Source organism: Podarcis filfolensis, assembly GCF_964270895.1.
Source record: "Podarcis filfolensis genome assembly, chromosome: 8".
NCBI lineage: Eukaryota > Metazoa > Chordata > Lepidosauria > Squamata > Lacertidae > Podarcis > Podarcis filfolensis.
The window spans coordinates 16,199,264-16,215,581 of record NC_139611.1 but is presented as its reverse complement, the minus strand read 5'-3'; the positions used below and the strand labels follow the sequence as shown (position 1 = coordinate 16,215,581).

Sequence of the window (16,318 nt, the reverse complement as noted above, 5' to 3'; positions counted from 1 at the left end):
ACCATGGTTTGGAACGGCTTTCAATTTCTCCTCAGCTCAGAAGTCCTACAGCTAGGCATAGCAGCACAATATTGTAATGACAGTTTGTCAGTTCAGAAGTTGCATCAGAGGAAATGCATAACAGTGGTTTGCAAACTCACTTCAAGCCATAGTTTCTGATATTGTCATCTGATAATGAACCATGGTTTGTCAATTCAGGCATCACACCGACCCATAGCTAAGCTTCCTTTAACCATTCCTTGGTGTCATATCTGAACTGAGCTCCTATATCTTTTACCACTGTGAGGTTGATTGGTCAGTGATAGTGATGCCCAAGACACCCTTACTGAGGTACATAATCAAGCTGGGGGAGTGGACCCTGGCAATGCATTTCCCCCCCCATCTCTACTCAACAGTAAGTCCCACTGAATCCAGTGGAGCTGCATGGATTTAGGATTTCAGGTTGGGTTCCCTGTGTCTAGCTGAGACACCCTGCTGTTATTTCATAGAGACCACAATATCAAGAACCCTCTTTTGGAATGGTGAGGGCCTATCCTGGGTTGAGGAACCTCTGGTCTGTGGGCCAAATTGGATTTAGCATAGGTCCAAATTTGGCCCTTGAGACCACTCTTCCCAAATAATGCCCAGCATTCGGCAGGAAAAGACTCAGCTCCAAAGAACCACCCTGGAGCTCGCTACAACTGCTGATTGGCAGTGTATCTTCATAGGGGCTTCTTTGAAATGGTCACTTGGTGTTGTAATGACATCAGATAATTAACAGCTGGGAGGCCCCACCCACCTGTCAAAGTTGGTCTGTGGTAGGTAGGGAAGAATAAGGATTTGAATGAATACAGTTCTCGTTCCTATCTGTCCCATTCCCTGATGCCTTATTTTCTAGTTCTGTTTTGGCCTCAGGGAATAAAGGGCCTTCAGATCACACACCATTACCTGTGGCTCCTTACAGCTGAAATCAGTCATTTTCGCATGTGTGTGCCTTGGCTGCCATCTTGTGGCTCAAAATGAAAGAGCTAGTCCCTGTGGCCATATCTTTTGGCATGCTGGGTTGTCGTGGAGGCCTGATGTTCTCGTTGGGTTTAAAAGCTGGAAGGGGAGGTGGAAAGGGGTGGCGGCTGTGGAGCATTTTTCTCAGAATCCTTGAAATGATGATGTGTTTATCTAAAGAAAACAACAGCAACCCACCATTATCATTCTTTTGAGTTCCGTTGTCTTTATGTTTTGATACAAATCTTCATATTAAATTTTATTTCTCATTTGGTTTTTGTGTGTGTGTGTGAATATGCCACTCTGCCTCACCAACCTTTCTGCTAATATAGCTCCCCGCACCCCTTTTTCAGTCTGCTGCTGTGTTGCCTTAAATAAAATTAGATTTAAAATTGTCTTGAAGGAAGTTGGCAGATGGAAGGAGGTTCTTCCACTGAGTGCAGAAGTAATTTCATGGAATTTCCTGCTGCAAAGATCATAGTCATGGCTGTTACCTTAAAGAAACGATGACTATCCTGTGACCCAGGTGTTGTTGGACTACAACTCTCATAATCCTTGGCCTTTGGCTGGGCTTGCTGAGGTTGCTGGGAGTTGGAATACAACATCTAGCAGGCAACCACAGGTGTTCAGGGTGAATTTCAGTTCACATTTAAAGGCGAACTTACTCAATTTTTGCTTTCCAGAACAGTACTTGAACTGAAATTTCCATTGTAATTTGGACTTCTCTGAATCTTGCGGTGCAGTTCTCTAGCTAAGAAGTGTGTATGAAAATGCATATAGCTGCTGGGAAACACTTGAATAGGGTGGAGGCACAAAAAGTAGATCTCCTCCTCTGAGTGCATAGCCCCATGGCTCTAAGCACCGTCAGTTCTCCTAATAGAATATTCAGCTGCTGAGTGTGGATGGAACCGGAGCCAAAATGCAGCCCCTTCAAAACGAGAAGGTGTCAGTGTGCTCAGGAGAGCTCCACATTTTTCAGGAGTACAAAAATATTTTTATGGGCGGGGAGAATAGGATGAGCTTCTCCTCTGCAACCCCTGCTCCCCAACCAACAGCCCAGTGAAGATTGGGACAATGGGAGGAGGCGCTGTCTGGAGCCCCTAACAGGATCATCCCTCACTGCAATATTTTGTTGCAGGTCCCACTTACCTTTTAATTAACAACCTTTTAAAAGGCCTTAGATGAACTGTGTGCTGCCATGACAGAGGTTTAAATGTGCTTTGGAAAATGAAGCTTCATTTTTGCATATATCCACCTTTCTTTGCAGGGAGGGCTTCTGCATCCTTGATCTCCACCACCGATGCAGAGAACCTCCCAGGCAGAGGGATTTTAAGGATCTGTGAGAATTCCATGGGGCAGTCGGTGTTAGAGTTGACAAGCGTGGGAGAACCTCAGTGTTGTATCCAACAAAGTCCTACTTGCGCAAGAGCCATTGAAATGAATGGGCCTAAGCTAGTTATGGTCATTCATTTCAGTGAGTCTGCTCTGAGTAGGACGAGCATAGGCTACAACCCTCAGAAGCATTGCCATTGCTCAAGCAGGGCAGGGGATATAATTCTCATTGAAAGATATATGATCTGGATGATCCCTCAATTGCCAATGTATACAAGTGTAAATGGTGAAGAGATGGGGGAAGACTTAATTTGCAGCTCGTTCTACCACATGAGAGGCAAGTGTTTCAAAAGCTTATATTTATTCACTCCTAGTGTTCAATAATGACATAGTAACTCGTTGAATCTCTTACCTGGTACAACGTCTCTTGATTCCACTGGGAGTGAAAATGAAGCCAGACTTGATTTAATAGAAATGTTGCATTTTTTACAAGCTCACAAATGACACAACATTCCCTTTTGGCATATTCAGGAGTCTCCATCTCTTCGGAGCAGACTGAAAAAAAATGAAGTAGATCCTTAACTGATTTATTCCAGTGCTGAGTTGCGGCTATTTCTTGTTCTTCACGTTTTCATTTTGCTCCTAGCACTTTATTAATCTATTATTTTATTTTTCTTTTGTACTGCCATTTTGTTGTCATTTTTGTTGTAGAATTTATGTATATGTATATATATAAAATCATGCATTTTACATCGCTCACATTCTTTTCATTTCAGGAAATGTCTGCCTGGTGGGGCAAAGGGCATGGGGATGGCAGAATAGATTAATACCTTGCAAGCCACTAGTCTACAGTATATGTTTTCCTGGCCTTTATTCCTGTTCACACTTGAGTACGTTTAGCCAGTTACGGCATATAAAGCTTCCCCCTCACAGTTTGCCGCAGTCCAAGTAGATAGGAACATATGTAGCTGCTTTATACTGAGCCAGACTTGGCCCCATCTAGCTTAGTATTGTCCTCCCTGGAGATCTTTCTGCATACAAGGCAGATGCTGTTCCACTGAGCTACAGCCCTTCTGAGAAGGAGCTATTTGAAGTTAACGTAAGCAGGAAGGGTAGTAGGGAGTGTAGTGAGCCTGATACTCACTGCAGCCTGTTCTCATCACACTAAACTATGGTTTAGCTTGTTGTCTGAACACAGCCATTCTTGGATGTTGGGCAACATCACTGAAATACACATGGAAGGATGAAATCAATATTAAGCCCCATCATATTTCCCCTTTTTAAAGTGCTTCTGCCTGTTTAGAATGCATTGTGAATAAAGGTGAACACTTTAAAAAAAAACCCTGTAATTTCCTTTCCTGGTGTACTTGAAACGTTTTCATAAAGCTTTCATCCTTAGTAATGTTAGTAATTGGCTAAAAAAAACCCCACGTTTATAGCTCTCTTCCATTTCAAACATCTTCTTTGATAAACCAACATCTTCATGTCTAACTCACTACCATTGAGTGGCTGGTTGAGTTTTTATGCATTGATGCAAATGTGTTAAAACTGGTTTGCAGATTCCAAAACCTAATACGGTGCCTGTTCAGGCTGACAAGTACAAGCTTCAGTTTGTAAGCGGTGTGCTAATGTTTGTGCTTCTGTATAATATCCCTCCTTTAACCCCCCAGGGCCTTTGTCTACTTGAGCAATCTTCTCTACCCAGTCCCACTCATCCACAGAGTGGCCGTGGTCAGTGAGAAAGGGGAAGTGCGTGGATTCCTGCGTGTGGCAGTCCAAGCTATAGCTGGTAAGGTGCTGTGCTTACGCTCTGCCCTTCCATGATTCCTCACGGGAGCTTCTTTCAGCACAAGGGCCACTTTCCCTTCTTGCCAATCTTCCAACTCTATGATTCTGGGGACCTCCCAGAATCAGAAACAGGTGGGGCAGTGGATGCTCATTTACCTTTATACAATCATCTTGTTTCTACACATCCCCTCTCTGCCTGTCCTCCAGGCAAGCAAGAGGCATGATCAGGGTTCAAGGGCAGATTCTAGCCAGGCATAAGTGGACCAATAAGGGTGCAAAGCAGGGTGTGTGTTGTGTGTGGCCTGGTTAGAGCCCCAAAGGCTGGTTAAAGAGGCCTGAGGTTCCCTATCCCTGCCTTTTGCGATCCCATGCTGGTGACAGAGCCTCTCCAGTTCACCCTACTTGTGGTCTCCTGGTTTACAACAATTCATCTAATGCTGAACACAGTAGCTGCCTTCCCCCCTTTGTGCCAAACTTAAGAAAACGGTGGCTGATTTTCTTTGGTAGCTCAGTTCAAATCTCTGTCCTTCAGTAAGGAATAACATAGGAATAACATAAGATATTTTCCAGGGTTGTGAAATTATTTATACAGTGCGGTCTAGTGATTAGAGTGTCGGATTGAGGCCTGGGAGACCTGGGTTCAGAATCCTTGCTCAGCCATGAAACGTACTGGGCCAGTCAGTTTCTCTCAGCCTAACCTACCTCACAGAGTTATTGTGAGAACAAAAAGGAGTGTGAGAAGAACCAAGCTCCTTAGAGGAAAGGTGTGCAATAAGTGCAATAATAAATAAAATGAACAAGATCAACTGAATAGCTGAGTATTGTAAACCAATAGCTGAATTCTACATTTTTAAAGGGCCTACTATAGTTTCTTTGAAAATCTAATTGCTCATCTGATTGCTGTATCCATTCCCAGGGCCAGATTCAAGTAAATAGTTGTGCTAGCTCAACCAGTCCCACTAGTGCAGTAGGGCTTCCTCCCTCTCGTTTCCCCATGCACCCTCCCATTAGCTCTGGGGGGTTAGCAGAACCTCTCAAACAGCACTTGGGTGGGAGAGAGGGGAGATGTTCTGCCTGGAAGGCCAAAATGCTCACATTGATGGAGCAATCATAATCACATGATGTTGAATTCCTCCCTATGTTTTGTTCTTTTAGCTGACGAAGAAGCCCCTGACTATGGATCTGGTGTTCGGCAGTCGGGCACCGCTAAAATCTCATTTGATAACGAGTATTTTAACAAGGTAACCCGCGACTTAAATGAGCTCTTGTATCTGTGTGTTCCTGTCCCTTCTGGTGTAGAAAGCGGACAGAAAGCTAACTTATCGCTCCCCTCTCCCTTTTGGTTTGCTCAGAGCAACTTTACGTCGGTTGCGATGACCCGTTCTGGGTTGTCCTTGGAGGAACTGCGAATTGTAGAAGGTCAGGGCCAGAGTTCAGAGGTCATCACACCTCCTGAGGAAATCAACAGAATGAATGACATGGGTAAGTGATGCAGCTCTTAGGAAAGGTGGGACAGGGTAAACGGAGGCTTTACCTTGAATTTAGGGTTAAGTGCAGGATCGAAACAACAATGGACCCAGGCAGACTGGGGTTCCCCTCCCTTCAAATCTGGGATGGGGAACCTGTAGTCCTCTAGATGTCCAACCCCTATCATCCTTGACCATACTGGTTATGGTTATGGGAGTTGGAGTCCAAGAACATCTGGAGGGCCTGGTTTTAATCAGTGTTACTAAAGGCCAATGCAGCCACTCATGAAGAGACACAGCAAGGAGCCTCCTTTTTAGATGGTGCTCCCAGGAGCCTTTAATCCAGAGATGAGGAAGCTGCAGCCCTTCAGTTGTTGCTGGAGTCCAACCTCCGTCATCCCTGACCATTGACCATGCTGGCTTCTGGAGCTGGTATCACATAACATCCAGGAGGGCCACAGGTTCACCATCCCTGGCCTAAATACTGCAGTACAATAACAACACATACTTTTTATTATCATTACAGCACTAAAATGAACTGTTAATTCTTGATTTAAAAAATATGCATTGCCATTTGTGTGAACCTAAACCCCAAGCAAAAGTATCAAGACATATCTAAAAATAGCCCTAAGCTGATAACATTAGCACGTAGCATACCTCCCCCTGCCCTGCATTCTTTTTATACGGCAACCCCAAAGGCCAAAAGGTCCCCTCATAGTTATTCTGGAAGCAGGTCCATTATGAAGGCTCTGGGACTAAAGGCAAGGCAGGCGGATCAGGGCAGGGGCACATGTGGCCCTCCAGATGTTTTTGCACTACAACTCTTGCCATCCCTGATCACTGGCTAGGGCTGATGGGAGTTGGGATATCAACAGCATCTGGAGGGCACCATGTTGTTGACCCCTGATTTAGAGGTGGGTGTGTAGCTTCCTGAGGGACGCGGGTGGCGCTGTCGGTTAAACCACAGAGCCTAGGACTTGAAGATCAGCAGTTTGAATCCCCACGACGGGGTGAGCTCCCGTTGCTCAGTCCCAGCTCCTGCCAATCTAGCAGTTCGAAAGCACGTCGAAGTGCAAGTAGATAAATAGGTACCACTCCGGCGGGAAGGTAAACGGCATTTCCGTGCGCTGCTCTGGTTCGCCAGAAGCGGCTTAGTCATGCTGACCACATGACCCGGAAGCTGTACGCCGGCTCCCTCGGCCAATAAAGCGAGATGAGCGCCGCAACCCCAGAGTCGGCCACGACTGGACCTAATGGTCAGGGTCAGGGGTGTAGCTTCCTTCCATCCCATCCCACATTGAGCCTGAAGAGCTGCTGTCAGTACAGGGATGGGCCTAATAGTCTGACTTGGCATGAAGCAGCCTCCTGTGTCCTTGAAGCATCGTGGGAAATTCAGATGCCGTTTTGAGCAGCTGCTTGGGGAAAGCGCCCCACGACACTGAGGCATAGGAAAACCCTGACTGTCTCATGAGTCAATCCTCCCCCTTTTTCAGACCTGAAGTCTGGCTCGTTGCTGGATGGCAAGATGGCCATGGAAGGCTTTACCGAAGAAGTTGGCGACCACCTAAAACTGGGAAGTGTCTTTACTTTCCGGGTGACAGTGCTGCAAGCCAGCGGCATCCTCCCGGAATATGCAGACATCTTCTGCCAATTCAAGTAAGTTTCGCCTGCAGTGAGCAACAGCAGTATCTGTGGGTCAGAGTCTTAGTCATTGTTTTGGAAATTCTGAGCTGTTTGGGAACTGCCGTGCAAGGGTGAACCTAACTCATTCCGGGGCATCCACACACAGAGCAGTGTCGCTTACTAGCCAGAGCCTCTTGTTTGACTTTGCTTCCAATTGCTCAAGACTTCTAACTAGCATGGAAGGAGGGTGGGCAAACTTTCCTGAGATTGGGACAACAGCATATTTTAATGAACATTTTGACCCCTCTGTCAAACTTCCTGCAGAAGTGGGGTGGGGAACCTTTTTAAACTATGGAGCAGCATTTCTCTTCACGACAGCCTTCCAGAATAGATGACAAAGCATTCTTTTGCTAAACTAGATTGCATTTTTGTCGCCCTAGCTTTTTGCATCGACATGATGAAGCATTCTCTACTGAACCTCTCAAAAACAATGGCCGAGGGGCGCCTCTTGGTTTTTATCACGTCCAGAACGTAAGTGGAAGTGGGTCTGCTTCTGATGGGTGACCTCCTGGTCTGTCACTGTTGTGGGGGGGGGCATGTTCTATCTCTTGGGAGTCAGAATAGCCCGGCTTTGACGTTTTCTGTAAGGGGGTAGTTAGTGTGGATGTGTGACAAAGCTGTAGCTGGAACAGACCCTGTATACGTTCCAAATGGAGTTAAGCCATCCATCTCTTGTCAGATGCAGTGGCTGGGGCTTTTGATTGGCTGAAGACATATAAAGCCAGACTGATGCCGTGCTTATTGTCTCTTTTGATAGATTTCTGTGGAAGTGACAGAATCCTTTGTAGAATACATCAAGACGAAGCCTATAGTATTTGAAGTCTTTGGACATTATCAGCAACATCCACTCCATCTTCAGGGACAGGATCTCAACAGGTATTTGTGTATGGATGTCCTCTGATTAGGTCAGAATGGGGGAAAACGTAAAGGATAGCCTGGATTTGTAAATATTTCCTTAGGGAAGCATTTGGCCACCTGCCCACTCACTCTGCCTACCTGCCTTCCTCTCCCTTCCTTTGCCACTACTAGTATAGCAGTTCTTATTCTCTTCCTTTTCCTAGCCTTTAAACGGCTTTTTAAGGCTAGGGGAAGTGGAGTAAGTTTCATGTGCAACTGCTTTAGTGCTGCCTTGTGAATTAACACAGTGCAGCACTCTGGTGTCTGCATTTTCAATTCTGATTTTGCTCCCCATTCCAAAGAGTAGAATTTGGGGGCGGGGAGAGGGGAGAGAGTTTATTACCACACTGTAGCACTAAAGCCAGCTGTAGTGTTAGCATGAGACCGGTCTGTAACCACCATATTACCTGAAGAATATCTGAAGAGGTGTGCATGCACACGATAGCTTATAGTGTACCCAGAACAAGCTTAGTTGGTCTCTAAGGTGCTACTGGACAATTTTATTATTATTATTTTATTTATTTTGACTGTGTCAGACCAACAAGGCTACCTACCTGAATCTAGGACCATATTACAATGAGGGTTGGGAAGGACCTCCAGAGGATTAACCTGCTTCCTTTCTCCACAGCCCCCGACAGCCATCCCGCCGATACTTCCCTCCCCCCATGCCTCTCTCAAAACCAGGTAAGAACAACTTTTCACTGACTCATCTCTGTTAGTGTATGTAAAATGCAAGACTGCCTACCTCTCTTCAGCCCGCAATAGAAGAAAAGAATCAATTAGAATATGGAACCGTTTTCCTGAGGGAATCCCAGCTTACTGTTGTTTTTTGTTATAGAAGTTTCTTGCCCACAAAATCATTTATTATCCTACCTGCCGACATCTACTTGTGTTTGTCAATTTTGACTCAAAGGAGCGGGGAACAAGAAGACCCAAATTTGCTACAACTTCACCATGTAATTACCTGGATGCAGACTTTGCTCGCCTTTGATGAGCATCTGTTTGTAATCCTGGAGACTCCCCTTCAGTTCATATTCCAAACCAGGGAGGTATTTTTAAGGGTTGAGGGGCTGGTTGAGTAAGCAACTCTTCTGTTCCAGACACGTCATCCAGCCTGCTTTATTTATTTATAGCAGCCTTCTATTGGTGATGCTCAGGAACTATGAGAAACCAAAAAAATCAGTGCAGTTTTGAAAGGCTTAGTTTGCCCATCTTGATTCAAAACGGCATCCGGTTGTATCTAAATGTATATGAAAACCTTCTAGATCTTGGGAACCACTGTGCAAAATTTGGTTACAATATCTTAAGCGGTGCCCGCAGATTGTAGAAACAATTTCTCAAAATATTTAGTAGATGTTGATTTATCTAAAGACTAGCTTCCTCCTCATTCACATAGCTCCATTCTCACTAATAACTCACTGACCCAAGCTTGCAGCAACAATCCCATATCTTTCTTTGTTTTTCGTTTTGGTTGTGCATGTTGACTTCTTGTGTTCATTTCTCCCCTCTTCTTCTCCTGCTCCCAATCTCCTTGGTCTGTCCCTTTCCCCTCCTTGCCTCCCTATTGCCTGCTGGCCCTTCATCCCTTACTTGCCACATCCTCCTCCCACTGCCTTTTCCAGACCATGAGAGAAAAATTGAGTTGATCAGGTATCTCATGTCTGGCTATGTAAACGTGCATGTGCTGAACACGTTCTCCGAGCACGCCAACGTGCTTGCCTCCTCTGCCGCGGCAGCTTTCCAGGATGGGGCCGACCAGCTGCCACCTTTCCTCTTTCTGCCTGTCCCCAGCTGTCAGACCGAGCGCTTCCCCAAGCGAGATGGTTAGTAGCCGGATGCCGTCTGTGATAGATGTAGGAACAGCCCCTCCTTACCTTTTCCCTGGCCTTTCTGCATCCATCGGTGGTGTGTCCAGGGAAAGGCCAGCATTGGGCAGTTATATATGCCTTTCCAGGATTTCTGTGGTGGTAGTCTTGTGGTACAGTCTTGTGAATCCTACAGGACCTCTTTAGAATCCTTAGTTTCTCTTCCTTTTCATTGTAGATTTATTGTAACTATGGGGATTAAGGACTGCATCCTACTAAACTTTACTCAGAGTAGATGCATTGAAATTAATGGCCATGTCCATTCACTCCAACGGCAAAGAGAAAAGTACTGGTGGTATAATAATACCATGGTGCAACCCACCTCAGATTGGGGCACAATCCTTTTGTGGAGCCTGGAGCATCAGTTGAAGGCTTGACAGCCTTGACAGTAGCTGTATTTGCATGTATTGGTAAGCCATAAACCATAGCTTTACGGTACACAAGTGAAATAGTTCCCACTTCACTCCTCCCAGCTCACACTGGAAGGAAACAAACCACACCCACCAGTTTGATGTTATGAATGAACCATGGGTGTGATTTGCTTAGGTCTGAACAAATCACATTCTGTAGCTAAGGCTTACTGATTGTGGTTTATTTGGAGCAAAGCAAGCCACATTCCCCAGTTTGAGTTTTGGTGACACTAAGTTGGTGTGGTGGTTTATTTCCTTCCAGTGTGACCCTCTTAGGTGTGATCAAAGTAAACCATGGTTTACTGTGACATGTGAACTGAGTCATTGTGTGACCCATTGGTAATAATCCCAAGGAATTCTCCTTCCTATCGCCTTGTGCAGTTTTTGTAAGCTGGCCTTTTTCCTCTTTCAGTCCCGGCTACGAAGCTCAACACAGTGAGTAAGCCCAACTTGGGACAGAGCGTGACCAAATACGACCTCCTTGTTTGGTTTGAGATCAGCGAGTTGGAGCCGACTGGAGAGTGAGTTCTGCCTCATCATCTCTCCTGTGTTTGTTTTATTCCAACAGTGTATATCCTGCTATGTTAAGCATCATATCTAAGCAGTATGTTATAAGATTACAGTAGAGAGAAAATCAATTGAAGTTTATCGTAAAATCAGAAAGCTTACTTAAAATAGCTGCTGAATTAAGCCAAATGTCTGAGGTTCAACAGGGAGTTCTGATATCAGCTGGGAGGGATCTGCAGAATTCAACCCACTGTTCTGAACTCACGGCTCCTGATGGATGTGAGCTGTGTGTCCGAGCCTTTGTGGGGTGGGCACAAACAGCGACTTCTAAAGCCCTCAGTGATTGGGCAGGGATATAAGGAATCAGGCAGTCCTTAAAGTATCCTGGACTCAAGTTGTTAAGGGCCTTGTAAATTAAGACAAAAGCCTTGAAGCTAGCCTGGTAGCCACATGGGTATTGGAATGCTTGAATAGCTTGAACAACCCCTTCTATCTGCAGGGGGCTGTTCTACTATGATCCTGCGGGAACATAAGAGACTGCTTCCTGTGAACTCTGCCTTCACATTTTCCAGGGGTTGAAGTTGTGTGGACTTGTAGTCCTGCATTTCTGCTTGTGCCCTCTACATGGCTAGCAACATTTCAAATTATGCAAAAGAAGAGAGGGCATGCACATGGCACAATTCACATTATTTATAGACAAGTGGTGGAATTTGGCTCTTTGTGGTGCTGAATTGTGACTTGCTTTATTGTGGTGCAATGCAGTCCTGTACATCCAGTTCTCATCACGCTCTTCAGACCCCCCTCCTTTCTGGTAATTGTGAGAGGAGAACAGGTTGCCTCACCTTATTTTTGAGGTGTATGGTTTTTTTGTTAGGATGCTGTTTCCCATGAATCCTTTAGAAGGAAGGTTGGTTAAATGATCTCTCTGATTATGCAGGTGTCTCTTCTTTCTCTCATCTGGCTGTTTGCACTCTCCTTTTTCTCCTCTGCAGATACATTCCTGCTATTGTTGACCACACTGGAGGTCTACCTTGCCAGGGGACGTTTTTGCTTCACCAGGTACTCCGATGCTTGAATCTGAGGGTCTGCTAAATTGCCAGGTCTTCTGTCTGTAAGCAGAAAGACATCTTATCATACAAGAGCATGAGAAGAGGCTGCTGGATCAGGCCAGCCAATCCAGGCCAGCATCCTGTTCTCACAGTGGTATTCAGAAGCATTAGTACCTCCCACTGTGGCTGTAGAGCACAGCTATTGTGATTACTAGCCATTGATAGCCTTATCCACCATAAATTTGTCCAATCTTATTTTATAACCCTCCAAGTTGGTGGCTGTCACTGCCCCCTGTGGGAGTGAGTTCCATAGTTTAACTATATGCCGAGTGAATAAGCTGTTTCTTTTATCTGCCCTCAATCTTCCAGCATTCAGCTTCCAACTCCAGCTCCCATCAACCCTGATTATTCTCCCTGCTGGCTGGGGCCTGATTGGAGCTGGAGTCCAGCAACCTTCAAAGGGCCTCAGGTTTCCCACCCTACATCCGACCAGCTAATTGTTGCAGTCCTGCTATAAAGCTGCAGAGGAGACTTAAGTTTTGCTCCTTCAATTCCTCCAGGGAATCCAGCGCCGGATCACCGTCACCATCATCCATGAGAAAGGAAACGAGCTACACTGGAAGGATGTGCGAGAGCTGGTGGTTGGTATGTTCTCCTCCCTCTCTTTACTTTTCTCTTATTATCAGGATCCATTCTGGTTCCTCTTCAGACTGTTTCACATTCAAAAGAACAGCAGCCCCTCTGCAAGCAGTGCCAGCTCTCCTCCAAACACACCTCAATATACCAAAATGACCACATTGATTGAACGCTCGTCAGTCTCATGTTAGCCTTTTTTCAAACCATCATTTCTGTTTTCCCTGGCTAGGAAGAAATGGATGTGTGCTGTGTAAGAGCCAGTGTAGTGTAATGGCTAGAGCGTTGGCATGGGACCTGAAAGACCAGGGTTCAAATCCCTCCCCCCGAGCCTTGAAGTTCACTGGGTGTGACCTTGAGCCAGTCACTGTCTCTCTCAGCCTAGTCTACTTCACAGGGTTGTTGTGGGGATTAATTGAGGAGAGGGAGAGATATGTATGCCACTTTGAACTCTTTGGAGAAAAAAGTGGGCAAGAAATGTAGTAAGTAAATAAAACTGCAACAAGGCATTTTGGGGTTTCTTTTTAGTGTTTGGGAAGATCATTTCTGAGTATGGAATATTATGGTGAGGGGAAGTGTGAAGCTTAAGGAAGCATGGAATGACTGGATGGTGGTGAGAATTTGAGCAATTGGGAGAGAGCGGAGGGTGGGATCAGAACCTGTGTGAGTGTCAGAGAAACTTGCATATGAAGGTACGAACATAGAAAACTGCTCTCTCTCTCTTTTTGGAAAAGTGACAGTGTTCCTTCTAGGACAGAATGGATTCAAAAACTGGTTGAATATGCGGAGTTGGACAAATGAAAAATAAACCAAAACATGAATTCATTTCTAAGTGGGAAGTAGTTAAAATATAGTTGAAAAATAATTGTTGCAGTCTAAACTCTGTTGTAGCATTCAAATAGCATCTGTAGTAGTTGATAGTAAGAATCGAGACCACAGATATACTTTTGTATTAATGGATAATGAAGAATGTTTCTTTTGTTTATTTCAATTAAGCAAATATAGAGATATAGCTATAGCTATAGATATGAATGAATGAAAGCAAAGAAAAGAAAACTGCTTTTTACCAAAATAAATCAGCTTTATTCAGACATTGGCCTGGTTGGCTTGTATTGCCAAGCAATTAGGGTTATGTGCTCGAACCTTTCCCATCTCCTCTGCAAGAACACCAGGAGCATCTGCTTCCATTAAAGATGTTGTTCCATGTGGGGACCCATGGAGAAATTGATGCTCCCAATCTCACTGAAAGGTCAAGCAGCCTTCCACCTGGACACTGCTTCTGCCTAGTGTGGCTCTAAGCTAAATAAATTCCCATCCTGCATTTTGACTCCCTCCACTTTTTCTTCAGGGCGCATCAGAAACAAAGCCGAAGTAGATGAAGCTGCAGTGGATGCGATCCTGTCTCTGAATATCATCTCTGCAAAATACCTGAGAACTTCCCACAGCTCTAACAGGTAATAGGATTTCCCCAACCGCCTGCCTGGCAAGGCGGAACCCTCTCCTCTTGACTCACCTAGGTCAGTCTGCATGTCAGAAAGGACCCCCAAGCCTAAATCCTTGTATCCTGAGCCAATGTGGATTGAAATTAAATTAAAATAACTCAGAAGAAAGGGTTTTAAGTGTATATCTTCTCACTTCCTAACTCGTTCGGAAAGTAGTTCCACCCTGGAAGAATTAACGCTTCATGATTTGCTTAAAAGACATGGGGTAGAAGAACATATTAGCTGTTGGTCTCTATTGTTTAGGCATCCTGGACACAACTCCCTTCCCGCCCCCCTTCTTGGACGACAGCAGGGATGGGGACGATATGGCCCTCCGGGTGTTTGTTGGACTACAGCTCCCACCACCCATTGGCCATGATTCCTGAGGCTGATGGGAGTTGGAGTCCCAACAACAGCTTCCTCTTCCCTGACTAGACAAAGGCAGCTGTGCACTCCCAGCTTGCAGGTGTGGTGCTGCCCTCTTGTGTCATGAAATGGGTACTGACACTAGACTAGTTATTCTATCAGCTCACATCCACACACTACATTTAAAGGACTCTTGAGCCGCTTTTAGCAGCCATGGCTGCCCCCGCCCTGCAATAAAAAATCCTGGGAAATGTAGTTTGTTAAGGGTGCTTGTTATTGTAGCTCTGCAAAGTGTGGGGTCTCCTAATACTCTTGACGCCCTTAACAAAGCACACTTCCCAGGATTCTTTGGCAGAGAAGCCAAGTAGTATAAGTTTGCTTTAATAGTATGGTGTGGACCTTTGGCTAAGTCAAAGGTTTCACTCAGGGTTTGGCTCAGTCTGTGGGGATGTGGGAGCAGTAACGATTTATTTTGTGCTTTTTAAAAAAGTGTTATCTATGAAGGTGGGTTTCTTTGGGTTGCTGCTTGCCTATCCTTTCTTTTTTTCTGTTTTCTTTGTCTGCTTGTTTCTTCTCCCTCTCTGCTGTTCTTGCTTTGGGCTGCACTAATAAAAGCTTTCTGTGTCTTCACAGGCTCTTCCTTGATAAGGATATGCCTAGGTATTTTCAGTTTGTTTTCCTTTGTGCATACAGCTTCTGGCTTCAACAGAATGCTTTTATGCCTCTCCCCTTTCCCACCAGTAGTTAGTCCTTAGCAAATCTCCTAGCTCTGCTGTGTGACTCGAGTATTCTGTCTTCTCCTCGTTTCCCCATTGTGTTCAGGAGGCGACAGATGCTCCATTTGTCAGCTGAACAAATGAAAAACACACACGGAGCCCTCTTTTCCTCCTTGTGTTCCTTGTACTCTCTCACATTGTGGTTTCCCAATTAAGATCTGGTTACCCTTTTTGTTTCCATGCTGGTTAGTCTATCCTAGGAGTCACTGTTGCACACAAGAATAATATTAGTGGTAACAATAATAAATAATTGTATATTGCTGTCTTATGAGGCACATGCCCCACCTAGTTTTAGATGCAGTTCCAAAAGCTTCTATTTTTATTGCTGGGAGGAGACCACCACCTCTGACCAAAGACGGGAGGCTTTCTACAACATGCTTGTCAGTGGTCTGCTCAGAGGTCCATTTTTTAAAAAACCATGGCTTTGTTTCTGTTCTGTTCCCTTCAGGACTTTCTACCGTTTTGAGGCAGTCTGGGACAGTTCCCTCCATAACTCCCTCCTTTTGAACCGGGTGACCCCTTATGGAGAGAAGATCTACATGACCCTCTCAGCTTACCTGGAGGTGAGTTATCTCATATCCCCCACACTGGTTGGATCTGGAATCAGGTGGAAGAAAATATCTGACAGACGGTGGTACCCAGTGTTAGTCCTAGAACACTTGCACACTGGTTTAGTTGAGAGGGTAAACAGCTGCATGGCTCTCTTTTCCTTCCAGCTGGACCACTGCATCCAGCCAGCTGTCATCACCAAGGATGTCTGCATGGTTTTCTACTCTCGAGATGCCAAGATTTCACCCCCTCGCTCACTGCGCAGTCTCTTTGGCAGTGGCTATTCCAAATCTCCAGATTCGTAAGTTGAATAAGTTGTGTCATGTATGAGCGTTGTGTGTATGGGCTGAGGGGTGTGGATTCTGAATGGATCAGCTTGCTGTTCTGCAGGGATTGTTGATTAAATTAGGTATGGAGATGGGTGTCTCCCAGCGGTATCGTGGTCCAGGATCGCTGAGCCACTGAGAAGAATTCTTCTCATCCTTTGTGCTCATTGCAGCCAATCAGAGTGAAAGGAGGTGAGTCAGCTGCTGAG

The 16,318-nt window shown here is 45.3% G+C and overlaps 1 protein-coding gene and 1 long non-coding RNA gene across 18 annotated transcripts in view; one reads left to right on the top strand and one right to left on the bottom strand.

Annotated features, from left to right (window-relative positions):
- Window positions 1-16,318, top strand: part of KIF1B (kinesin family member 1B) — a 135,676-nt gene that overhangs the window by 105,367 nt on the left and 13,991 nt on the right. For all 16 annotated transcript variants that reach the window (XR_014551610.1, XR_014551611.1, XR_014551612.1 and 13 more), the window contains 13 exons: window positions 3,984-4,102; window positions 5,257-5,342; window positions 5,454-5,583; window positions 7,061-7,223; window positions 7,631-7,721; window positions 8,008-8,126; window positions 8,776-8,831; window positions 10,835-10,943; window positions 11,922-11,988; window positions 12,539-12,623; window positions 13,960-14,065; window positions 15,683-15,797; window positions 15,951-16,084. Coding sequence is in view for 13 of the 16 variants with exons in the window: in XM_083628387.1 (XP_083484513.1) it covers window positions 3,984-4,102; window positions 5,257-5,342; window positions 5,454-5,583; window positions 7,061-7,223; window positions 7,631-7,721; window positions 8,008-8,126; window positions 8,776-8,831; window positions 10,835-10,943; window positions 11,922-11,988; window positions 12,539-12,623; window positions 13,960-14,065; window positions 15,683-15,797; window positions 15,951-16,084 (1,380 nt within the window). In the remaining 3 variants the exon portion in view is untranslated. The remainder of the gene's footprint in view (window positions 1-3,983; window positions 4,103-5,256; window positions 5,343-5,453; window positions 5,584-7,060; window positions 7,224-7,630; window positions 7,722-8,007; window positions 8,127-8,775; window positions 8,832-10,834; window positions 10,944-11,921; window positions 11,989-12,538; window positions 12,624-13,959; window positions 14,066-15,682; window positions 15,798-15,950; window positions 16,085-16,318) is intronic.
- On the bottom strand, window positions 377-11,915 carry LOC310769582. Of its 2 annotated transcripts, XR_014551702.1 has the most exons (3): window positions 11,772-11,915; window positions 9,112-9,307; window positions 377-2,868 (listed from the first exon to the last, which is right to left on the bottom strand). It is a non-coding gene; the product is annotated as an uncharacterized lncRNA (long non-coding RNA). The 2 variants fall into 2 exon arrangements; XR_014551703.1 differs by lacking the exon at window positions 11,772-11,915 and having other exon boundaries at window positions 9,112-10,819.